This window comes from Dermochelys coriacea, chromosome 5 (genome assembly GCF_009764565.3).
Source record: "Dermochelys coriacea isolate rDerCor1 chromosome 5, rDerCor1.pri.v4, whole genome shotgun sequence".
NCBI classification, from domain to species: Eukaryota; Metazoa; Chordata; order Testudines; family Dermochelyidae; genus Dermochelys; species Dermochelys coriacea.
In genome coordinates this window covers 104215657-104241576 of record NC_050072.1, presented here as the reverse complement: position 1 = coordinate 104241576, position 25920 = coordinate 104215657, and the positions used below count along the sequence as shown (strand labels likewise).

General features: G+C 41.2%; 1 protein-coding gene across 3 annotated transcripts in view; it reads right to left on the bottom strand.

Moving 5' to 3' along the window:
* RCL1 (RNA terminal phosphate cyclase like 1) overlaps positions 1-25920 on the bottom strand; it is a 53223-nt gene that overhangs the window by 5734 nt on the left and 21569 nt on the right. For 2 of the 3 annotated variants that reach the window (XM_043514742.1, XM_043514743.1), the window contains exons 4-9: positions 23688-23762; positions 23417-23515; positions 22438-22562; positions 19974-20099; positions 13552-13708; positions 2633-2736 (exon numbers count right to left, since the gene is read on the bottom strand). In XM_043514742.1, coding sequence (XP_043370677.1) covers positions 2633-2736; positions 13552-13708; positions 19974-20099; positions 22438-22562; positions 23417-23515; positions 23688-23762 — 686 coding nt within the window. The remainder of the gene's footprint in view (positions 1-2632; positions 2737-13551; positions 13709-19973; positions 20100-22437; positions 22563-23416; positions 23516-23687; positions 23763-25920) is intronic. The other variant, XM_038402909.2, reaches the window with a different exon arrangement.

The window sequence follows — 25920 nt, the reverse complement described above, 5'->3', positions numbered from 1 at the left end:
TTAAGCTAATTGTAGTGTAATTTTTGATAAGGGGTGAGAGAACATATTTTAATAACTCCAGAGCATCAGCGGGCTGAGCGGGGCCAGGTGTAGTGTATTAAATTTCTCCCCGTAGGAATGTGCTACTTATGGTGTACAGTGGACAGAACCCCAGGCCGGCAGCGGGCTGAGTGGGGGTGGTGGCCAGGAACCCAGCTGGCAGCAGCGTGCCAGTAAAAAATCGGCTTGCGTGCTGCCTTTGGCATATGTGCCGCAGGTTGCCAACCCCTGATTTAGCTTAACAAAGAGAAGGTTAAGGGGTGACTTGATTATAGTCTGTGGGTACCTACATGGCGAAACCCTATTTGATAATGGGCTTTTTGTTGTAACAGAGAAAAGTATAACACAATCCAATGGCTGGAAGCTGAACCTAGATAAACTCAAGACCGGAAACAAAGTGTACATTTTTAACAGTGAGTGTAATTAACCATTGGAACAATTTAGCAAGGATTGTGATGGATTTTCCATCGATGACAATTTTTAAATAACTGAGCTAGAGTTTAGGGGTCTATTACAAGAGTGGGTAGGTGAGGTCCTATGGCTTGCAATGTACAGGAGGTCAGACTAGGCGATCATGGTGGTCCCTTCTGGCTTTAAAGTCTATGAATCCTCCCCAGAGTGAATGATAAATTCCCCTTTCCTTTTCCCAATGGCCATTTCTGGCAGGAGTAAGGCTTCCCTTTCCCTCCTTCCTCTTGGTCTCCTGAGCTGTTTCACTGTGTGCTGTGGTTGCCACCTCCTCCCCATGGCACAACTGTATGCTGAGTAGTGTATGCTAAATTGTGAAAACACCCTAACCTCGTGTGATTTGGGATTCTCATTACTGCACACAACTGAATCCGTGGTATGGCAGCAGCAGTGCCCCACTTCTGATTTTAAAGTTGTCTCAGCAAAGGGAAAGGCTCCTAGACTCTGTGGAATCTGGAATATGAATGTGGAGGAAGGATCTATATGGCTTTATGCCAATGTATCTTTTCTTCAGCCCATTTTACTTAGGAGAACCATGTCAGTAACTGAGCCAGAGGTGGCATGCCTGGCATATGAGCACCCTTTCCCCCAATTAACCTGGTAGAGTCCTCCTTCACATGGGGTCCGACCTATTCCAAGGCATTGTTCCCATTCCCAAACACCATAATCACCAGCTGCACTGCATTGGACAAGGGAACTATACTGTATATATCATTTATAAAAATAAGTAGCTTGGGATTTTTCAGTGGGAAGGTGCTAAATGCAAGATGCTACTAACATAACAATCAGGGGGGGGGAGGTGTGGGCTGGGGAAATGGGGTGGAACTCAATAGTGTTTTGCTTCTCATAGTTATTTTTTAAAATGTCTCATGCATCTATGCTCAGTAGCTGTGGAGACTGATTTCTCAACTCTTAGATGGTAGCAGCACAGAAGTTGCAGACAGAAAAAAGAAACCTCACATGATCTCACATGAAACATGCTGATCTCGATAGTAATCCTCCTCCACTGCCAAAACTCTGCACTACCCTTACAAGAACTAAAGTAGCGAAATCAGTCCACTTAAAAATTACTGCTTTACAAACTTTGTGGTTTAAAAACTGTAAAACATCAGATTATTATACTCTAATCACTGATGTTGGATGATATTACTGAACACTAAGTAGATACTCACCCTGTGATGGTCTACTTCACCCCTTCCATAAAGATAATCCTCCACTGCTCCCCTCAAAATCCATACAAACCCCTTTCCACACAACTCTGGTGGATCTGCTGGTTTCTGAGGTATCAGGGTTTGCTAGCAATTATGCAGTTTGTAGTTCTCATGTGATGGCACCATCATTCTTCAGTTATCACAGTACTGTACCTTTCACATATACAGCACCGGTACCATGATAACCGAAAAAGGACAGTTCATGTTCTAATCGTTTGATATCATCCCCACACATGCACATCTCTCCCCTTTCCCTTAAAGAGGCACAGTTTGATCAATTCAATCTCTGGTAACTGCTTTGGTCTAGTCAATTGTTCATCAGCCAGCTATGGTAACAGGAAAGCATCATGCCTTTTGCCCTTCTGTGTCCCAACCAACAATGCGGGAAACACAGCACTTTTCTCTCTTCAGACTGGTAACTGCCGCAGACCTTGAAAAACTGTTAGAAAAAAGGCCAAAGCAAAAATAAAATGCAATCCATAACAGTTCTAAGACCCAAGTTTCTCTTTGACACTCATGCCATGAGCTGGATACGATCTTGGTGTTAGTCAGCCATTCAGAATACATTCCATTATGTGCATAACTACAACACAGGTCATTAGGCAAAACAAGACAGCTTATGCTAGGTAACAAAAATGTAATTGACGTGTATACAATCCAAGACCAAGAACCAACAACAAACTGGTCTCTGTAAGTTTAATTCCCTTGGAATCCGAGGGAAAATAGGAAAGGAAGTCTTCTTCCAGTGTGTAAAAATAAACATTAGGTAACTTATGATGTGCTGATCATAAAATGATCAGCACACATATGTCTGTTCATAGCCACAAATGAAGTGTTCTGCACAAAAATACCTATTATTCTATTAATTGCAAATTAAACAAGATTTGGTATTTAAATTAAAGAGAACAACTTACGTGTACGGAGACAGAGGTCCTAGTAGGACTTTGGAAACATCCTGCTGTCCAAGGGTCATGAGGAGCAGAACTAGGCTCTGGTTTGTTGAATCCACACAGCCTCCCTGTAAACACAAACATTTTAATTATTAATCTTTATACAAACCAGAAAATAGGAAAAAGATGGAGGAACGTTTACTTAAAACACAGAACTATTACAGCTCTCACATTTCAAGGGTCAAAAGATAAAATCCAGATTTTGTAATCGTAACTAACTTCACAGGGCATATTTGGAAAGGGACTTGAGTTAAAAACCATAGTAAGGAAATTATTTTTCTAACACTATTGATTATGAAAACCGAAAGAATCTCTAAAATTTAATAAACAATGTAAATAGAGGAAAAATATATTGGTTTTGCATTTCACTCATTTTGGTCAAATGAAAATAGACTAGTCTCTTTCAGGTGCATGTGCACTAACAGATTACTGAAATGCTTGGGTTATAGCTCTTTAGGTAAATGTTTAAAATGGGACACAACCTGAAAGCGATTCAACTTCAAAAAAAATTAGTTAAAAGTAGTTTCAGGTATTACATCTGCCCAACCCCCAGCTGCCAATTATTGTGGTTGTGCAGACACATTTTCCTGTTTTCAAAGAACATTTCTCCCTCCTGGTGTTGCTATGTGAAAAATCCACACAACTACAAGTAACACAGGCTACGTGGAATGACACAAAGCGCTATCAAATGTGCAAAACAAAAGCCCTGTGGAAAAATAATATTTTTCTCCCAGGCTCAGCCTCTCAAATTATACCCTGGCAGCTTTACTTAGGGCAGAAATAGGGGAGTGCGCTGTTTTGAGTGGAGCACAATGCTTTTATATTGAATTATTGGCTGAGCATTCAGCATATGAATCTACAGCATCATCCAAGGTTATGTCTGGGAGAACAGCTGAGCAGTACACAACCCTTAGAGTTCCTCTGGCTTTTGAAAGTCCATTGTTCTCGCCATTCCTTGGGCTTGTTGCAACTTGACCTAGATAGGGAAGTAGGCAAGAGTGTGGAATCTCCATTAAATTTAGAGCAGAAGATATCTGCAAACAACTGGACATGGCAGTTGCTCCCTTGGCTTTCTTCTTCAAAGAGCATAGTTTGGAGAAATATTTGGATATTTTGAACAAAAGTATGTCAAGGAGGGCATTTATAACTCTGTTTTCAAACTATGAAGCTAAAGTGTTTGGGAGAGAGGAGTTTTGCCCATGCAGGTCTAGCTAAATTGAAGATCTACCATACTACTCACTTTTTGGTAACTTGTTCAGTTACCTGAGAAACAAAGGTCTAGCCCCATTTCTGGCTCAGATGCCTACACTGGCTCAAAAGCAAGAATACTTGTGACAATGTTTCTATTATAGACGGGTTGTCCTATTTGCCTGGTTGACTGCTAAAACGAGTATATGAAATAGAGACTCCTTATGACTTAAATGAAATAATGCATTTCTAACCCTCAGTTTATTTTTGTATAATGTTGCAGGGATTGCAACTTTAAAGTTGTAACTGATTCTGGGGCAAGGCTGAACTTGTGTTTTTTGTTTTTGTATTTTTAAAGAACTTGTATTCATTTTATTGAGTTGTGTAGATTTTAAAACTCGTATTTATCTTATATATTGTACTGTGTGCTATGTTCTAAGGCTAAGAGGCTATATTAATATAATTTAACTTTATATTTGTCTCCCGTATCTTTCAGTTACTATAAACAAAAGTAAAAATGTTTCAGACAGCAGTGTCATTTTGACATTGACACTGCCCTTTTAACATCCAAACAAAAAATTGATTGGACGTTTTGAGAGAGTCTTTAAAGACTTGGGTTTACAAAATTCGGTTCTGTTTATTATTAATAAATAAATAATAATTACAACCTAAATTTTGTTCCCAAACTATTTAACAGTATCCCTTTAATCAAGACAACCTAGATGGCTTGGAAACAATTGCAGCCTTTAAACTTTACTTTGGAAAAACTCTTTCTTTTGATAATTAGAAAGCAGGGAGCATGGTTCTGGATACACGCCAAACCAGATTACACAGTAAAACCCCATTTATCCTAATTTCACATTTCCTCCTAATATGAGCAGTTTATCCAGAAATTGCAAACTGGCTGTTCATCCCTTACTTTAACGGCCCTGAAATGTTTCTGATAAACAGGGTTGAACTATAATGAATACATAGCAACAAGCCAATCCTGCAACTGCTTGCAACGTTCTGCATTTGAGCAAGGGGATACATTTTATCTTCTTGCTTAGTTGGAAGAGAGACTAGCTTTTCTATTACCAAATAAAGCTAGTCAAACACATGCAACAGAAAAATCTGGCATAAAATTAAATTTGGACGCTCTCATAGACAGCCTGATCGAAAACTCACATCAATCAGTAGATGGACTCCTACTGACTTCAGCGGGTTTTGGATCAGATCGTTAATAGGCTCTCCAAAATGTTTTTTTGAGCCAACAAATTAACCATTTCAAAAACTTGTACATGCAATTACACACTAGAGCTATTACTGTTCAGTCACACGGCAAGCAACATCTGCTCCTTTTATTTTATTTTTCTAAGAAAGTATTTTATCACCACCATCCAAACAATTAAAAATACCAAAGCAGAAAATAGTAACGAATGGGATGACTTCAGTGCTGAATTGGCTTAGTCAAGATGACAGGGTGGAAGGAAGGACCCTTACAAACCTTTTGGGAAAATAGTTACTAAAAGTTTATTGTTCGACAACATTGTACCATCTCTACCCCACAGAGGGAGGATGTGGGTGTGGAGGAAGAGGCGAGATGCAGTACCATAGAGGGCTGCAAACATCAGCACAGAGGCCTTGATTTGGATTCTGTACTGAAAGGAATGCAAAGAAAGCAGGACACTGTGACAACGTGCTCATGGACTGCTGTTTGATTTGGAGATTTTGAGGGTGTAACTTCATTCGTATACTAGACTTCCATTAACACTCCTTTCAACCCCTCCCCCCAAGTTCTGCTGACATTACTTATTCCTCTTCCCTGCACTTGGGGTGCTGAACCTCTCACAGCTAGCTGGGCATTGGACTTTTGGGCACTTGAGAATGTGTGTCAAGAAGGTTGTACACTGACCCTTCCAAAATGGCTTTGTAAGGAGCTCTGAAATTGCTCTGCACTGACCCTGGCAGTTTGTGATTGCAGTCTTACATCAGCATTTACAACTAATTTGAATGTGAAATGGAGAAACAATGAAATGATGCTCCTTTCACTTCAGAGTTTACAGCCCAACTCCCCTATCTACATTATCTTTTGCCTGTGAATGATTTCTCAAAACAGTGAACATTTCTGACCTTACCTTCACTGACTTCTGTCCAACCCCTGCTGACCAATGCACACGGTTTTGTTTATTGATAACTTTTTGAAGTGCATTTATTCAGCCCAGAGAGTACAAAGGTAACATGAAACAGAAAAAAGGCCAAGCACCTGAAGTTCAATTATTGCAGTTACAGAATGGTACAGAAATAACAAAGTGCAGGCTGGATGACTAAAAGGTTAAAGAGTACATGGCATTTGTCTCACACCATTTATTTTCAAATAATAGCCAGATGTTCTATCTACATTTGATTGACTATCGTTATTTAAGCTTTTTTCAAAAAATATTACTCTATTCAGCAACAACTTGATTGTTAGTCACTGATCTGGATGATGCAAGTGGTATAGCTAGCAAAACAATTAGTCAAAAGTCATGTAGTTTTTCTCTTGTTAAATGTACAAGTAGAGTTGGCCATCTTTACTAAATAGACACCTGATCCACAGACACCTCAGACTTTCCCCCTCAACTGGTTCAACTCATAGCTGTGTACAAGAGCTTCTCAGACAGAACAAGATGGTGTATTATCTCCCCATTCACATTTGCTTTAGAAACAATCTGTGCAGCAGAAGAGGGCTTCAATACAGCATGAGCCTTAGATAACTGTTGGGATTTATATTTTGGAGGGCACATGGGGGTGTATATTTAAGGCCCTCTTTCCTCAGCACATTCCTCTTCCTCTCCATAGAAGATGCTGTTTGCTCTCTACATACTTGTTGCTATACCTATGCTCAACATGGGAACATGTCTTCCGATCATTGATTTTTCTACTTTGACTGGCTGATGAAATTTTATGCCTTGTTCCTACACTTCAATGGCCATGACTACTCTAGTTCCCCTCTTTAACCACTTGAATATGGATCTACATTCAAGAGAGATCTTTTCTGTTGAAAATTTCAGATTAAATCCAAACTCTCCCCAAAATAATGGGGAAAGCAATAAGATCACTACTAAAGGCCACCAAGATCACTATTGCTCGTTGCTCATTATTTGTATTATGGTACCACTTAAAGCCTCAACTTAAAGTAGGGCCCCACTGTATTACATGCCAGATAGACACAGTGAGAGAGTGTTCCTGTGCCGAAGAGCTTACAAACTATATAGACAAGATGGAAAAAGGATGGAAGGGGAAAAGAGAAGCACAGGGAGATGAACTGATCTGCCTGCACTACAAAAGCAGCAAAGCTGGCCTAGAACCTCATCCTCCAGAGTCCCAGTCCCGTGCCCTGTCTCCTGATGAAACTTCCATCACTTTAAGAAACCCAATCAAGCAGGGGAAAAGCAGCTGTCAGGAGTACTGTCTATTGATGAAACTTTTCAATTATTATTTCTATGAGGTACTATGTCCAATGGTGCTAAAGTCACAGAAGACAGGGTTTTATTTTTTTAAAACAGCTTCTGAAAATTGCTCGAGTCTAGAGGCTCGGTTCAACCCCTAATCAAGCAGGATGCATGCATCAGGGCAGAGAGGAAAGAAATTTCTCCCTCAGAAAAGGGCAGAGTGTTTGCACTGCTGCCTTTCCTGAGTGTGGGCAGCTTTAGCTCGGAGTTGGGGCTCCATGAGAATCCTGCCACCCCCAGGTGGATGAGAAGGCATGAATTCAGTGTGCTGCCCACCAGGTACCAACTACTCCTTGGACTGAATGGGCCAAGGGCCCCCAGAGAAGAACTGTGCCACTGAAGCCCCTCTTATGGCAGGCTTTCTGCCATCATCCCTGGGTCAGGACCTGGTCTCAAAAGATTCCCTAGAACTGTGCCCCAACCATACTGGTGGCATAACTAAGTTAGAAAACAGAATTTTAAAGCTGCTTTAGCTAACAGCCCCATAGCTTAGACCAGGCCAGAATTAGCCACTTCAACCCACAGCTCACATCAGCCCATTAATGGGTAAAATGACAAAGGGTCATCTGACCCACCAACAGTCCCTATTCCTCTCTCAAACACTGCTTTGGACCTCAGACCAGTGCCACCATACACAGACATCTGATCTGCTGCTCTGAGAGCCTTGCTACCTTCCTGCTCTGCCTTATGGCATTGCCTCTTTCTTAAAATTTAGCTGATTGCCAGCTATGCCATTAGAACATACAATCTTTGGGCCAGCCCGTCTCCAATATTTTGCAAGGTACTTGGTACGTTATTGGGTGCTTAACAAAAAGTATAATGATTAACAGAGCAGTCTCCCTAGTGGCTGGATAACGTATAGTTTTAATTTACAAAGCGCTAGATGGGTTTTTTTTGCTTTTTAAGTAAAAAAATAGCCACTGCTGCTGGGAAGCCATGTGGAAATAAGGGTTTGATAGGAAGAATCAGAAATCCAATTTCCTATCATCTAAGGATTCTAATGTGTTTCCATGGTGCAGCAGACTCAAAGTGGGGGTTTTAAGAATTTAAACAGAGGCGTAAGATTTGCAATTCAGCTTTTGTAAATAAAGTACTAAAAGTGAGTGTTGCTGTAGGTAATTCCTACTGGAGGCATATAGCTGCAGGCTGTGACTCTAACCTCCCCCCCCGCCACGCCCTGTGCCCCCCTCCCACCCTGCAACACACTTACAAAGCACCAAGCTTTCAAATATGAACGGCCTTAGCTGCAGTCTCAAAATTATGTACACTCAGATCAGTATGTTGTAGGCTAGCACCCAGTTTGTGCACTCAGTAGAAACATGCCAATACTGTAACAGTGCCTGGTACCCCAATGACTGCCCGGCTCATAACATCCCTCACAAGACCTTCACAGTTTGGAGATAGAGACTGCATACTCGACCCTGCATCTAAGCCATTAGGAATAAAGTAGAGAAACTACTCGAGAGTTCTGAGACCTGATTCAGTGGAGTGGACAGGCAAGCAGACTCAGACACACCCCCATACAAGTGAAGTCCAATCTTCTGCATTTCTGGCATGGGTTCCCAGTGTCTAGCCAACACTGTGTTTAGTGCTGCTGCTAACTGCCCATGCTAGGTAAGTATGAAAAAACAATTATTCCTCTCCTCCTCAGCTATCTGTTAATATTTTGAGCTCTCAAGTATGTGCTAGGTACCTCACAGAAACAGGGACAAGAAATATCATTTTTGATGCACTGGAAGGGGATAAGGTAAAGAATCAGAAGACTGAAGCAGAAGAGTCTGTAGGAGGAAAGACAAAAAATGATAGGGGTGCTGATGAGAGATTTACCGTAGGCATGGATACAAAGGACCAGATTTTTTAAAACACTGTGGAAAAGCAGTACTGGGATTAAGTTGCTGTCCGGATTTGAAGGAAGGAGTCATGGATGACCTTCTGAATATAGGTCTAGGTGATAAGGGTAACAGTGATGCAATCAACAGCATATAATACTGAGTGATTTCCTCATTGTGCACTAGCCAGAGGTTAAGTCTGCAAGTTTTACAGTTCGGTCATATGAAGAGAACAGTTAAGATATTATGTTAAAACTGAAAATAAATTTTGCCCATTTGCCTAACTCATATGGATTAACAGATTTTTTTCACAAACTTAAACAACCCTCCCAAAAAACCTTTTAGCTGAGACCAAGTATGGAAGATTTCAGCCCAAAAGGAGATACTTGAGAAAGTTATAAGCAAGTGAAAAATTGAAATGTATAGCATAAGATGAGTTGCAATATATTGAAGAAACAGTTTACTGCGTTATAATCCCAGCAAATATACTTTAATCTAATCTGGCAGCACTCACAGTGACATTAGTTTTAGCTATTTCAAATGAAATTAAATTTTCAGCACTAAATACAATCTGTACATGTGTGCCTCATAAGAGCTGGCTACATTTTGTCAACACCAGTAGTTTCTTCTCTCATTTCAGAGTGCATTTGAAGTACTTAAAGTGGATAAGCACTCTTTGTTAATCAGAAACTATAAATAAGAGAGCAATTGCTGAATCATTTGTAAGACTGAAAGCTTATTATCCACATGAAAATTCAGCACAATTGAACAGTAGTCATTTAAAATCAGTTTAACAAACACAAGGTTTTTCTAGAGTGAATACAAAACTATGCTTGTGGTAGATTGCAATACATGCAATTTACTTACTCAAATGCTGCCTTGGCTACTTTCTAATACATAATTCTACCCCCTACACGTACCAAATGAGAGGTTCAGTAAACTCATTTCCTCCCCCAAAAACCATATTGACTAAAGCAGATAGTGATAAGATAGTATCTTACTTTAGGCAGATATAACAAAGTTCCTCTTTTATTTTGTATAGAGGATCCTTTCAATTTGAACAGAAAAAGAGCACACTAAGAGGAAAAAGAGCACACTATCCCCTCTAAAACAGCAATTTCCCTCCTAGTACCATGCAAAATAACCCAAACAGAGAGAGACAGACAGTGTGACGCTCTGTACCTCAGGGGGGACACACTACACCCCCATGTTCATCTTTATAAAATGATTGTGTGGTATCCAATGCAAATCCAATGCAAAAACAAGTCAGGTTTCAGAGTAGCAGCCGTGTTAGTCTGTATTCGCAAAAAGAAAAGGAATACTTGTGGCACCTTAGAGATTAACAAATTTATTAGAGCATAAGCTTTCGTGAGCTACAGCTTTCGAAAGCTTATGCTCTAATAAATTTGTTAGTCTCTAAGGTGCCACAAGTACTCCTTTTCTTAATGCAAAGTGTGTCATGTTGGGTGTCTTCAGAAGGCTCATGATGCACTGAGCATGGTGTTATAATGTTGTTATAGTAATTGTTACAGTAATGTTGTAGGTTATAATTTCATGTATATAGTTATGAGGCTGAAAATGTACCTTCCTGGCTTAAAACAAGCTCAGGCAAGAACAGGGAGGCAGTTCACACCTCTTCAGGGCATGGATGTGACAAACCCAGCCCAGCCTCAAGGGAACAATGGACACTGGCCTAGGCAGCAACAAAAGAATCTGTTATACCCTGGAGGAAGTCACCCCCTTCCTTTGGGCAGTTTGGGACTGCAATGAGGTAATGCTCCCCTGACTCTGAAGGGGGGGGGGGTGAAGCCAAAGCCAAGAGGAAAGAAAGGACATCATAAAAAAAGGAGAGACATTTTGCCATGCTCTCTCTTTTCCGCCTACACCTACAGACACCACCACCACCAAGTGACTGAACCACTGATCAAAGGGGAAAGCCTGGCTGAAGAGCAACTAGCCAGCCTGTGGTGAGAAGCATCTAAGTTTGTAAGGACACTGAAAGTGTTAAGATCAGCTTAGAATGCATTTTACTTTTATTCATTTGACCAAATCTGATTTATTATGCTTTGACTTATCATCACTTAAATCTACCTTTACAGTTAATAAATCTGTTTGTTTATTCTACCTGAAGCAGAGTGTTTGGTTTGCAGTGCGTCAGAGACTCCCCTCGGGAGAACAAGCCTGGTACGTATCAATTTCTTTGTTAAATTGATGAACTTATATACACTTGCAGCATCCAGCGGGCATAACTCGACACTGCAGATGGAGGTTCCTAGGGTTGTATCTGGAACCAGAGATACTGGCGAGTGCCATTCGCTTGCAAGTAGCTTACACGCCAGAGGCTGTGCGTGAACAGCCAAGGAGTGAGGGTTCTCACAGCAGAACAGGGTAAGGCTGGCTCCGACAGTCAAGGACTGGGGAAGCCTAGCAGATCACCGGTCCAGATAATACCAGAGGGGAATGTCACAGACAGCAAGATACAGTATCTGCCCCTTATGATCCAGACACTCAAAACCATTCATACACAAAATGCTCTGCATGACTAAAATGCTGCCGTATAGTGCACAAGCCAATTCTGATGACAGGTGTGCAGTGCCATTTATTACACTGGTGAAGCATCACTGAACTAGATACTAGAACCGAAATCTAGAGCAGGGATTCTCAACCTTTTTCTTTCTGAAGCCCCCCCATGCTATAAAAATGCCAGGGCCAGCAGAGGGGGTGGCCCTCACGGTTTCAGCTGGAAGGTGCTCAGGGCTTCAGCTGTGGGGTAGGATCAGGGGGTCTGGGGCTCTAAGCTTTCTGTTCTGGGCCACAGCCAGTCCAATGCCCTGCTTTGTGGCCCCCCTGAAACCGGCTTGTGGCTCCCCAGTTGAGAACCATAAGCCCCCAGCTGAGAACTGCTGATCTAGATATTCCAAATGAGGCTTTCATGTACACCTTTCCACTCCTCTCCTTCACTTATTTTGCTGATATTAACCACAAATCAGACCCATCATTCAGACAGTCTCTAATGAGACTACTGCATAGAGGCAACTATAAACACATTATACATACTGTATCTTCTTCCTATTATCTTGGGCCCAAGAGGCTGAGGAAGCTAGATGCCCAATGCCTCCAGTCCAACTGAAGAGAGGAAGCCCTGACACTGCTGCTTCCTCAGCTGGAAGAAATGCACTAGGCCACCAACCCAATGGCCCTGAAGTCCTCTTTCAGTCTGGCATAGTGTGATCCTTTTGAGACAGCTAAGTGCTTCCTAGGCTTCTTTCAAACAGGTTCTCTGAGCACAGGAAGGGAAAACATGAATGCCCGCACAAAGCAGTCCAGGGAGGCTTTCTGCTGCGCCTGATATGACTCCAATTTTGTGCAGTAAGGCAGCATCTCAGATGTCATCCTTTGGCCTAATCACTATGGTTATTTTGGGCAAGTTGACAACTGCTAAGCAACCAATATTTTTTTTTTTAAAAGCAAAATATAGATGGATTTTCAAATACAGCATGTAGTAATTCTGCTGGGATGCACATTACAACTCTCCTGTATGTCTGGTAACATTTCATACTTGAAAGACTTTCTTTTTTTGTTTCTGGGCATTGACCCTGCAGCAATCTCATTCTCTTATTAAAAAGAATGATTACATTTGCTCATGACAACACAACAAAGACAAAGAGCTTTTTACAGCCAGTCCAATGAAAATGGCCCAGTTCTTTATAGACAGAGGTGGAGAGTACTTGGGGCCCTGCAGTCAAAGTTTTGTCCTCCAAATGACTCAGGGTGGTGCACATTCTAAATGTGGGACATCTCACAGTATAGTCAATATTGTGGCAAGTCATTTACTTTTAATGGTGTCCACCACAGGATAAGGAGGACAAGATTCACCAACAATGTTCTTCACAATTGATTAAGACAGTCACAGGTCACTTCTTTGGCTGGATTCAAAGCAGGCAGCTCCCTATCTGATTACCAACTACCTGAATCAGCCACTGTCCCATGTTTATGTACACCATCTTTGTATATGTTGGTGTACATAACATGGGACAGTGGCTGATTCATATAGTTGGTAATCATATATAGAGCTGCCTGCTTTGAATCCAGCCAAAGCAACCTGTGATTGTCGCTATCTTAATCAATGTGTGAAGAACGTTGTTGGTGGACCTTGTGGATCTTGGAGAAAATGACTGTCTAAATGCAGTTTAATATACTTCCTAAGCTTATTATTCTAGAAAAATAAAACCCTCAATTTGGGTTTTAAAAGAGCAGTAAACTGGTACTTAAAGCCCAACAAAAGGCTAGACATGACAGAAACATGCTTCAAATGAAAGCGACTCTCCTTGCACACTACCTTTCCTCCAGCTACATCCACAGGACAACGAAAGAGAATACTTTGGCTACTTACTCTGTAAATCTCCTCAAGCAGCAGCTTTGCACAGTTCAGGCCGAGTTCTTCTGGGAGTACAGCAGTTCCCTGGCCCTGGGGATTAGATGCCAGTTCAGCACCCAGAAAAGTGCCATTTGTGGTTTCTGCGACAAGGGACAGGCCAAAACCTGGAGACCTGAAAGACAATGACAGAACTGAAAGGTGTATTTGATTACAGTATGTGAAGAGCTAAAAGGAAGAAACTAGTTCATTCTAACCTTCTCATACAGGTCTCCAACAGTGCTCTCTGTTAGGAGGCTACTTGACTTGCACTGAATAATTGGTTATTTTAACAGCATTTCAGGATTAAACCAAGCCAAACGCTGCCTGCTATTATGGGGGTTATATTTCTGCCATTCCCAAGCCTAACATGAATAGTCTTTATATGTTCATTTCATCTCTCTGATTACTGTTACTTCCACCTCATTTAAAATCAAAAACAAAACAAACATCCCCTAAGGAGCCAAACTCTCTTTGGAAGGATGCTTCTAGATTTGGCAAGATCAGAATACAAATGTGGCACCAGATGCAAGTAATTAATGCTTTACTCCTGTATTATTCACCAGCTCTCCTTGATTGTTTCCACTTTAAGCCAACAGGTCAAAGCATCACTTCTCTAGAAGAATTCCGTAACGCCTATTCTGTGGAAGAATCCCCTTACCACAAAGCCCAGAATAATGCCAATATACAATGCTACCTTATTTTACTGCAGGTGTGAAGATGAGGTTTGTCTTTCCAGAAAGCCTGAAGAAGAGCTCTGTGTAGCTCAAAAGCCTGTTCCCATCACCAGCAGAATTTGGTTCAGTAAAAGATATTACCCCACCCACTGTGTCTCAGAAATCCAGAGATAGCTGAGCACAGTTTACTGAGAAGTCCAGACAATACCCTTTGTCTTTTATTCATACAGTTGTCTCATTTTAAGCTTTAGAAGAAAACTGGCAATTGGCTATTAAAATAAAATTAGCTTAACTCTCCTCAATGTGTAAGTTTTCATACAACACATGAACTAGGGCAAGTGCCACTGGATTCCCTTTCCTCTACTCAGGCCTTTTCATCAGAATGGTCTAAATCTAAATTCTTTATTACTGACCTAACAGCAAGGGACGCCTCCATACCGAACACAGAGCATGAGAGCTATGCAGCCGAATCATACCATGTGCACCTCCTCAATGCTTCTAATGCCCCTGAGGTTTATTATGGCTCCTGAATGCCAGACAAGATCTAGTTCTGCTGGGATAAGAAAGCACACTTGACTGTTGTAGGACAGTCAAAACATGTAGTTCATTCACAAAAATGGCACTAAGGATGATTTTGCACCAGAACTCCCAGGGCTCAGAATGATGGCAAGAAGTTATTGTTTCAGAAGAACATGCATGATCTACAACAAACGCCCCATACATGATCATGATGGAGAATTCTAGCAGCAAACTCACCAAAAAGTGCATTGTTTAGACCAGAGTTTCTCACCAGGTGAGTTACAACTTCCGGGGTGGAGAGGTGTCATGAAGGGCTATCTGGGGGATCAGGAGGCATTGAAATTTGTATTGCAACCTCAAGCAAAGGCAATCTCAATTCCTCACTCCTTGCACATCCTTCCCCTTGAAGGTCAAGTATTCTCTGTCAATGACTTGAAACACACATGCAAATAAATTATATATGCTTGCTGTCACTGATATATTTACTATAAAACTAAGAGGGTTGTGAAAATGTTTGCCTTTGAATAAGGGATCACCAATCTGAAAAGGCTGAGAAATGCTGATGTAGATGAATGCACAGCTACCTGACATCACCAATAGCAACTTCCTAAGAATCCCAAAGTATATGCGTTCACACAGAGTGACAAATGAAGCAGCGTTCTCTGACACTGACCAGCATATTCATAGCTTTTGTTCTGCTCAGAGTTTGGAGAGAATTTTCCATATCACTTTAAGGGTTTGAAAAGTAGAACTTATGCCTTGTTCTGTTTCTAATGGCTCACATATGACAAGCAAGATGAACTCACAAGCTACAAGTCTCCAATTGCTAATTCACTTGTCACAAGACTGAGAGAAGGCTCATGAACACAGACACAAAAAAAGACCTTGTGCTACAGCATCTCACATGTGAGACACAAAAATCAAAGCCCGTCTCTTTTGCCATGAATGCAATTTGCTTTAACAGTTATCTCAAAAGAAGATCTTGAGGGTGGGAGGTACTGAAAAAGGTAAATGATGGCTCAAAGGAGGGATACAACAAGATAAATCAAACGACTAACAGTTTAATCTTTTCTGAATTCAGTTTGAGTAAATTACATGCCATTCAATCCTAATTGCTGCAGACAATTATGCCACAACCTGGCATGATTTCTCAGTGGCAATCTCTGCTCAAGAGAGGCCCCCTTATGGAGACTGGCTGGCAAAGTGCCAATGAGGAAAGGGTTCTCCTGTATGAATGGGAGTTCAGTTTTAATTGTCTGTCTGAGGTGTGAGGGAAGGAAGAGAGAATGTCCTTCAACTACAGGAGTCAATTAGGAAACTCAAATTCCTCCTACAGTTAAGTAATCCACGCTTCCACCTCTCATTTGCTCCCCATGACCTCTACATTTTACACTCTGGATTTTTGACACACCTCCTTCGCCCCCTATTTCACCTCACTCACCTTCTTAGCTGAGCTACTCACTCACTCCCCTTCCCCCCCCCCCGGGTGTGAGGGAATTATTCTTTGACAGGACCCTTCATTTACTCCTTCCTGTCAGAGACCCTGCTTCACCCTAGTAATCCCTTCAATTGAGAAGGACAAGGTGCAGTTCACTCAAGAACTCGTGGAGGATTCAGGCGGCCATAGCACAAGAGGACAGGTCCCTGAAGAGCACAATGAGGTGCTGGCAGCTCATGCTGACCCATGCAAAGTGGTAAAGTCAGCCCCATTCAACCATGCACTGCGGCTGAACCACTACGGCTGCTTCTCCACACCAGCCCCTCCCCTCCAGGAGAAAGCACTTGTATTGCTTTCTCCCTACCCACAACCACACATAGCATGTCCCAGCAGCAGGCCATGTAGAGTTAAATCGATGCACCTCTTGGCCAGTTGAATACAGCTCATTACAGCTACAAAGGAAGCGCTACACACTGAAGCTGCACAAATACATTCTCTGGTTGTTGTTAGTTAGGGGGCTTATGCAGCATGCCACTCTGCTCCTAATTCTCTCCACCCAGTCAAATGGAGAAGGTCCATTTCTTTCTATGGCAGCTTACTTGCTGCAGAACAGCTTCACCTAGATCCTCCCACAAAGGGAGTTTCAAGAGTGCGTGGAATGCACAAGGAACAGCAGGGATCCCACCCATATCTAACCGCCTGTGTTTGCAGAGCGATGTGGGCAGTATATTAAGACATGTCCTTTCTTCTTGCCCTCCTAGTTGGAACAGAGACAGAGAGAGCATCTGGAAAGTAAGATGGGAACAATGCCAAAGGACGTCATTTCTTGGTGGCTAGCAACCACGACAATGCTGTTAGTAAACATACTCTCTTGCTTTCACAAATCAGCAAAACCTGCACATGTTGACAATGGATTTGGCTCACACAAATGAAGATCTAATTCCCCCTGTAGTTGCAAAGGGCATCTGCTACCATTTGCATTGATGAACTTTCTAGTGCAAGTCCCCAGACACATAAAGAGAGAAATACAACTCAATTTCTCGCTCCCTTTTTCAGAGGTGCTTTAGGGGTAGTGAAAGATGCTAAAATGATAGATTTCCTTAAGATGCTGGCAAAGAGGAAAGGACTATGCAATCCTTTTTACCCTGGAAGTCAAAATCCAGGATGGTGCACATCTGCTTGATTAGTCATTGCTAATCCTATTTATCCACAAGACAAGGACAATGCTGGAAAGGACAGGGCAGGCTTCCACATGCTACCTTGCTAATTTGTGCTAACCAAGACCGAGGAACCAATTGTAAGAATGAGGGGAGTTCAGTCTCCAGGTCCATTAAGTCCTTAGCCCATCTCTGCAAAGGCTGCCAACCCAGGTGCCAAATACCATAGTATTTTACAATGCAGACATGTCTAAAAGGAGTTTGTCTCAGTTCACTTCTTTTTACCACTTGGCTGAACACAGGTAAAATCATGCCCCAGAAGCGAAAGCGTTCACAACCTTGGCTTACTCTTAATACCTTGAGCCACAATACCTAGTCTCCAGGAGTGTTAGGTGAAGTGTGGAGGAATGACAGAAAAGGACATAGTTTCTAAGAAACGGTCTGAAACAAACACTTATTTCATATAAAGTAGCTTATAGTCAACAACTATTCTGTGCAGATTTTTAGACTTGCAAACATAACCAGCTACAGGGCAACACTTTCCAAATCACTTATATTCCATTTTCAGAGGTGACTTAGCAGCCTAACTCATTAGAAGTATCTTGTTAGATGCTTTTGAATTTTTATCCATAATCTAACGTAAAGAGCTTTAAGCTGTTCTGACTCAAAGGCACTGTAAATACAAAGGACTTCACTTTTCAGCTGCTGAGCCCTTGGCAGTTCCCAATGGCTATGACTGGAGTTGTGGATATTCAACATTTCTGAAAATTCAACACAAAGTATTTGATTTACATGCAGTTTACATGTACAAGGTATCAAACGAGGGGTAAAATGCATCCAGAATGCTAGGCACTTATATGGCCCTCATCACCACAATATTTAAGTGCTTCAAAATCATTTATGGATTTTATCCTCAACACCCTTATGAACTAGGGAAGTATTACCCTCATTCTACAGGTGGGGAACTGAGGCACAGACTAGATTAAATGACTTGCCCAAGATCACACAGGATGTCTTGCAGCTGAGCTGAAGCAGAGCCCACTTCTCTTAAGTCCCAACCCAATGCCCCATCCACTAAGCCACCTTTCCTACCCACAACTTGTCAGACTCTGGGCCCAAAAGCACTTGCAATAGAAGACTCAGAGAGAAATCACAGAAGAGAGCAAATTGTGGGCTTATGGAGCTGGACAGAGTTTTCTGAGGTGGAGTGGGAAAGTACTTGGCAAACATTAAATGGGAAGCAGTTCTAAGAATACAAGCTCTGGCAAGAAAGTAGGCAAAAGAGACAAAGGGAGCCACTACAAGACGGACCTGGTGGTTAAGGAAGAGATGCATGCAGGGCACACTGACTATGGTATTAAGTATATTATTGTGATGATGCTATTTTACCAGCTACAAATCCATACTGAAGAAAAGGTATGAGGGCCATGTTCTGCCCTTGGATACATGCACAGGGCTCTCTTAAACTTCAGCAGTGCTCCTGGGCATGCATACAAGAACATGGCACAGTTTACATGATGTACAGTTTTTGGGAGTCAACACTAAAACAAAATTTCAAGTGTCCTTCACAGTATTTACAACACATCGGCCTTTTGAATCTTTTGGAGAAAGAAACAGTTTTGAAGGTGATCATTCATGCCACCACATAACCATGCACAATACCCTTTTATTCCTTTGTCTTCCAATTACCAGCCTGTTTTCAATTAAAGCACTTCCCTTTCCCTGTGGTCACCAACAAAACAAAACAAAACGAAAAAAAAACCAAAAAAACAAAGAGAAGAGTGCATTGTTTAAGCAAGTGAAAGACAAAATGACTGGAACAGTGTTTGTTTGGGGTGTTGTGCATATTAGAAACTGGAAAGGCTAGAGACAGTTATTCAAGGTTTCCTTCGCCTTCACCCACAAATGACAAGTTACTGGAATTTGGTAGGTTTTAACAAAACAGACCCTCAGTTTGTCATGCTATGTTAGAACTACAATATCTCCACCTTGCTTCACTTTCACATTTTGCTAATGAACCAGATCAATAACATGTATTAGTATAATGACTTTTACTAATGCTCTCACTCATTCAGTTGGAAGCCTAACACTGACCTAGGCATCAGACTTCACAATTGAAGTGTGTGTGGGGGGGAAAAAGGTTACCACGTATAGGTCAGTAATGAGTTTTGCTACATTTAAATTGTTTGGTCTCACCCTGCATTTCCAACAAGAAGGCTACAATCAGGTTTGAATCGGAGCCTTCATACCATACCTACTTCACTCACTGAACTTTTGCTGCACCTTATACACAGTGCTAGATAAAACAACAAATTAAACACTGAAGAAAGGACTCAAGGAAATGTTACCGTCAGTGGATGTACTGTAATGTTAAGTTGCATAGTTAAGAAGCATACTACATAAATCTAGACTCAATATTTTGAGGACACGCACAATCAAGTATTTCATTTTTTTTGTAAAGACTCATTCATTAAACAGCAGAACAGATGAGCAGGTCCTGAAGATTAAATGCACTATCAAACTTGACCGCATACTTTAGTCTAAAATATCAAACTTAAAAAAACATTAGTATGATTTTATGTTAGATTCCTTGGAATCCTTGATACTTACTTTCCAGAACTGGTCCCTTTCATGTGATCTGTGTAGATATAAATATCTGGTATAAACTTATTTAGGATGCTTCTTGCTGAATCCACGATTCTGTTTGCTATCTGTGGCGACACTCTGACAGAATACCTACGTTATGAAGTCAAGGAAATTATGATGATAGGGAGGTACTTTAAACCAGAAAGATGGCTAGCGCACAAAGAGGTTTCAATACATTCTTTTGGATATTTCGTTTTGCAATCTATGTCCATTGATGGATGCCAGCCCATCTTTCAACCTGAATTTATACTTTTCTATAGCTGCATGCATTCTTATTGTTTTCTACACATCTTTTTATCATTCTCTGATTTTGACAGTGAAGCCTGTACAAAAGACCACCCTATTACAAAAGACTACCCTATTATAACCAAGAAAACTGCTGTCTTAAAAGATGACCTTCAAAGAATATTTTTTTAAAAGGGCTGCATTACCTTTTGCTTTGTGTGTGTGTGCAGGCCTGAATGGTTGTGATTTTGTCCTACCCTTTTAAAGGACTGGTGGAGTGGGTGTTCTTATTGTTTCTGTGTCTTAGAAATATCAACAATGTGAACTCTGGTCTTCCTGAGGTTTGCTGGAGGACCTCCTCTAGAGGAGAGGGTTTCAGATCTCTCTCACCTTTGCAGAAGAAGTGGGGTACCAAATCTTTAAACAAAGACATCCTCTCTTCAAAATGATCCCTAGTCGTGGAAGTGGGGTTTATCTCCAATGGCCTCCACGCTTTTTAAAATATTTCAGATTTTTCAATTAGAAGCAGTAACAGTGATCGCTCTATCCATAGTTTCAAGGAAGCAATATTGCCCCACTGTATGTTGGGGAGAAACCCATGTTCAAAAGCCCAGAATATTCATGTTCTTCCTGACGGATAGAAAGCAAAATGCCTGAGAAACAGCTACTCACTACACGATATTGCTTTTCATCTGGCTTGACAGAGGCAACACCCTACCACTGAGTCTGATAAGAGTGAGCAAGCTCAGGGAAAGAAAAAAGAAAGGCCACATTTAAAAAGGGGAGGGCCAATTCCAGCGTAGCTGACCTGTGATGGTGCACTGAAACACGGGCAAGAAAGGAAAAGGGGATGTTAAGATTATGACCACGTATCTGGGTGTGAATTGACAAAACAACATATAAATATACAGGGTGGAAGTGAGAGAGGCATGGAGAAGCTGTTCTCTTCATTCAAGTCACAGTTCTGGAAAGTCTGTGACAAAGAGTGGAATGCAATCAAACACCTAGCTGCATCCTTGTTGATCTTACAGCATATGACTGAATCAACAGACTCTTTTAGTCTGCTGACAATGTACTAATCCCAACGTTGCAATCTGAGATTCTGGACAAAGCGATCCATTCTCGTGCATATCACAAGGGAGATAATGAGAAAGTGCCACAAGTAAAAGGTGAATGCACTGTAAGTCAATGTCTCTGGCAGGAAACCAGTCTCTGCTCCAGCTTTCCATTCAGGCTGATGGAAACTGGATTGTTTGGGACTTTTTTTTTTTTTTTTTAAAGTTTATAGTTACAAACTGAACTACAAGTTACACAATGCTCAAGGGGAGCAGGAGCTCATGGGTGCTGAACTCCAACACTGTGTTCCCCACAGGGAAAAGAACAACTGCACTTCTGATTGAGTACACTTCTTATTGTCTTAATATGACGGGAATAGAAGGTTTGAGGAAGATAAACTGTGAAAAACAAGAGGAAAGAATGCACTAAACGTGAGGATCTGTTCCATATGCTTGCACAGTATGAGCTTGTATTTTGCGATAGTGTTCCATTTTCCTTGCATTACACATCATCCACTTCCGTCCCTGACTGTACTATTGGAGGTCTAAGAGCTAACAGACTAAACTAATAACACAGAAGAGGCATAAATGCATGTGTGTGCTGTGCAGTACAAACTGAGCTTAAATTTAGGCTCTCACCTGACATACATTTAGTATAATCACTATTAAATGAAAGGAGTTTAACAAGTCAACCTATAAACAAACTAACAAGTTTTTTTAAAAAAAAATAAACCAACCTAATAGTGAGATTCTCTTTTTGGTGTTGCTACATGACACAGAATTATACAGATGTAGAGCTAAAAGGGACCTCGAGAAGTCATATCTAGTCTAGGCCTCCATACTGAAGTAGGAGTAAGTGACAGGAAAGCATTTCTATTTTCCTTGCTACTTAAGCATTTCTGGTAAAAAACAAAAAAAGCAAAAAAAAAAAAAAACTTCATCTGTTTTTCATTTTTTGAATTTACTTGTTTCCTGCTGTGTTTTGGATAAGGACTTCATATTGTTATGCTGCAATCCAATAACCTGTGTGATAAGCACAACAATACGTATCTATATTACTCTGGTGTACACTGAACCACATGATAAATTGCTATCCGCAGAAGGTTAATGAAAAGAAACACACGGGGGGAGTGGGGGAAAAAAGATACGCGGTTCCTCTGATCCGTTTGATTTTGCCAGGGTCTGTGAACTGAATGGGTCGCAAGACTTTCCTAACTGGACAGGCAAATATCACCTCCCCACCTCCTTTGGGGGGCATTCCTCTTCTAGTTATCTGGACACCACGGTAAAAAAGGAGAAAACAGGTTAGCAAACAAATGAAAGAATACATCTACAAATTCAAACGGATGACTTTCATTCCACTTATACTAGAACATTAACAATAGAGGCCAGTGTCACATGAATACAGGAAAGGCAATGCTAACACCTAAGGCAATGCTAGAGCTAATTTACACCAAGAGGTAAAGATCATTCTCTACCTAATTTAAAATAGGATGGGCAATGCCTACCACTGAAAAATCTCCATTAAAGATTAAGTCAAAGGGATAATAAAAACTGGAAAAATGACTTGCTTCTAAAGGAATTTCATGAAGATTCTCAAATGCTTAGCACGCAAATGACTAAATCAAATCTCCAACTCATCCTCATAAACCAAAAGGAAAGCAACAAGGATACAGATCTTTCAGCCTGTCAGAAACAGCAAATATTTTAAATAATTAACCTGTGTGCACACTAAGTAGGCATTAAAAAAAAAAAGGCAGGCAATAGTTAGGAACTCCTGTCTGGCAGGAAACAGTGAGGAAGGGTTTTGTTTTGTTGTTTTTAAATAAGGTTAAGTTTGGAGGGACCACAATTTCTTCTCCATACCCAACCCCTGACCCAGCTCAGACCCACATTTTGGGATCTGCCAAAGGTACAATTATTAGTGGATTGTGGGGGAGAAGCCTCCCCAAATTGGAGGCAGCCCTGAATTTGCATAAGACTGTGGATTCAATGGTTGTCTGGCTGAACCAGTGGTAAGGAATGGGGGAAAGAGAGAGACATCCCTCTATCAGTACCTAGGGGTGGGAAGTGTAAGCAAAGGAAGATGGAAACTGAAAGGACTGAAGAGAAGGAAATGATGCCGACCTTTTTTGGGAGAGGCAGGAGAACCTGGAGAGGAAGGAGAATGACTATTATTGCCATCTTCCAACCTCTTCCACTCAATCTTGGCATTTCTCCCCCACCCTAAAAGGCCAACAAGAAGGGCAAAGAATTTTTAGTAACACATTTAATAAAACCTAGTGATGAGAGTACATCTCTTAAAGACAGAAGAGGGCAGGAAACACGTAGCCCTGTGTGAACCAGGGCAAAATGTCATTTCAGACAACACTAAATGGAAATAATTAAAAATTATTACCTTCAGTTCAAAACCTTCACCATCGATTCCAAATTTTTTCAGCAAGGGCAGAGCTGTGGCCTTAAGTACATCCACCTAGAATAAAGGACAAAAAGCCAACCTCTTTACTACCGTGAGATAAAGCAGGCAATATTTATGTTCAAAGAAAGTTAAAGAATCATGTAAAGGGTTTTAAAGTATAGTCAATTATGAGCAGTCTAACAGTTTAGTCTGGGCCATCCAGACTAAACAATACATACATATTATAGGCACAGCTGATGGTGCTGCCTACTATTAAGGTTGCCTGAAACTTCTCATTATAAGACCCTGTTTTCAGTTGCTTATAACTTTGCCTTTTAACTTTAACTGTTTGGACTGAAATTTCCCACACTGGATGTGTGCACTTTCAATTATTTGAAAGTTGCAGCAAAAACAATGCAGCTGCTTTCAGAATGAGGTTAAAGAAAAACACTTTTTGTCCACGTTAAATTCTTACAACCATTTCTTTGAGACACCCTAGCATCTCCAGACTTTGGAGCAGGGACTTGAAATAAGGCCGGGGGAGGATGACAGGGAGCTCACCCTGGTGTCAGGGATGCTCCTTTTGCTGATTCTGTGGGGAAAAAAACCCCAAATTTGGCCAAGTTGTGAGCCTGGGAATAGTTTCAGTTTGGATATGTTCAGTAGAGACTTGAGAGTCTGACAGTCCTCTGAACAGTCCGTCTGCACTGGGCATGCTCCAAGTCGAGGGCTGAGCAGGACCTTCCCTAAAATTGCTGCTCTTGACTGCTATGGGTAACTGTGGCACTGGGCACCAGAATTGAGAGCAGGGAGACCATCTGTTCTTCACTCTCAAAGCTCCTCCTGCTGGTTTCCAGGCAGCACTGAGGAAGCTACCTGAATGGAATGAGAGAGGACAAGAGCCAGACCTGGGAGAACAGCAGAGAGAATGATCAGAGATGGATGAGGAAAGACTGGAATTCAGACAGGAAGCCCCCACAGGGAAACTGGGACTGTCTGGGTAAAGAGAGTGACATTGGGATTGGAAGAGACAAGACTAGATATAGGCCAGGTGGTCCGTGACCACTAGAACCCACTCCCCTCAAGAATCTGCAATGGAACCCAAGCTTCCAGAGTCTCACCATTCCTTGGCTGAGAGCAAATATCTGTGAAATTCACTAGCAAAAAAGCACCCCATCTCCAGCTAGTAGCTGGTCCACATAAATGACTGCAAGCTACTTTTGCTATCAATTATTCTGCTAGCTCAAATGGCAGACCAATGTGGATCTAAAGGTTCAAATCCTACTTCTGAGCAATGTGGATGTTGATATGATGCCACAAGATGAAATTTGTTTTTGAGTTTTGTTTTTTAAAAACCTGGGACGTTACACGTGAAAAACTATAATAAAAGAATGTTAGACTTGCAAAGTCGAGGACTAAAGTTAGGAAATTACATAATTAAGGTTGCCTGTGCACCCTTAATTCAGCCCCCTTGTGCATGAACATCATGATATAGATAATTTTGTTTATTTATACACACACGGGTGCATAAAGTTTTGAAAGTCCTCTTGAAATCCTGACAAGTTATCAGAGTTATACAATGCTTCTCTCTCTCTCTCTCTCTCTCTTTTAAGAAAGTGTTCTAGTTCTGATAAAAAACAGTCCTTCTGTGCAAGTTAGGAAATCCCCTTTTGCAATCTACTGGGTTCAAAATACTCCTGGAGGAGATATCTATGGGGAAAGCATGTTATGACCATACCATGGGACCAAATCAGCTTAAAGTACAAGTTTATCTTCAACAACTGCAAGACATTGTAACACTATAGTTCCCAAAGAAGATCAGGATTGTACTGGGCACTGTACAGACATATAATATAGACTGTCCTTCTCCCAAAGAGTTTACAATCTCAATAGAAAAGACAAGTGATGGGGTCTAAAGAAGGATTATTACTCCCATGACAAAGACAGATTAAGGGTTTTGCCCAAGATCACACAAGTCTGAGCAAAGCTGAGAATTGAACTCAGATCTTCTAAATCCCTGTCTAGTGCCTTAATCACACAACCATCCCTCCTCTAGAGCCTTAGTTGTAAACCACAATATACTGACAAACTCTACCAAGGTTTGGCAGCCATAACAAAACTCAGGACTGCATTACAAAAATGCTGCCAGAATTAATATCTCTGTCCAGTGGCTACACTTATACAGGTTAGCGTTTGTGACCAAATGTATCCTTGTTTTTCTTGTTATTGTATT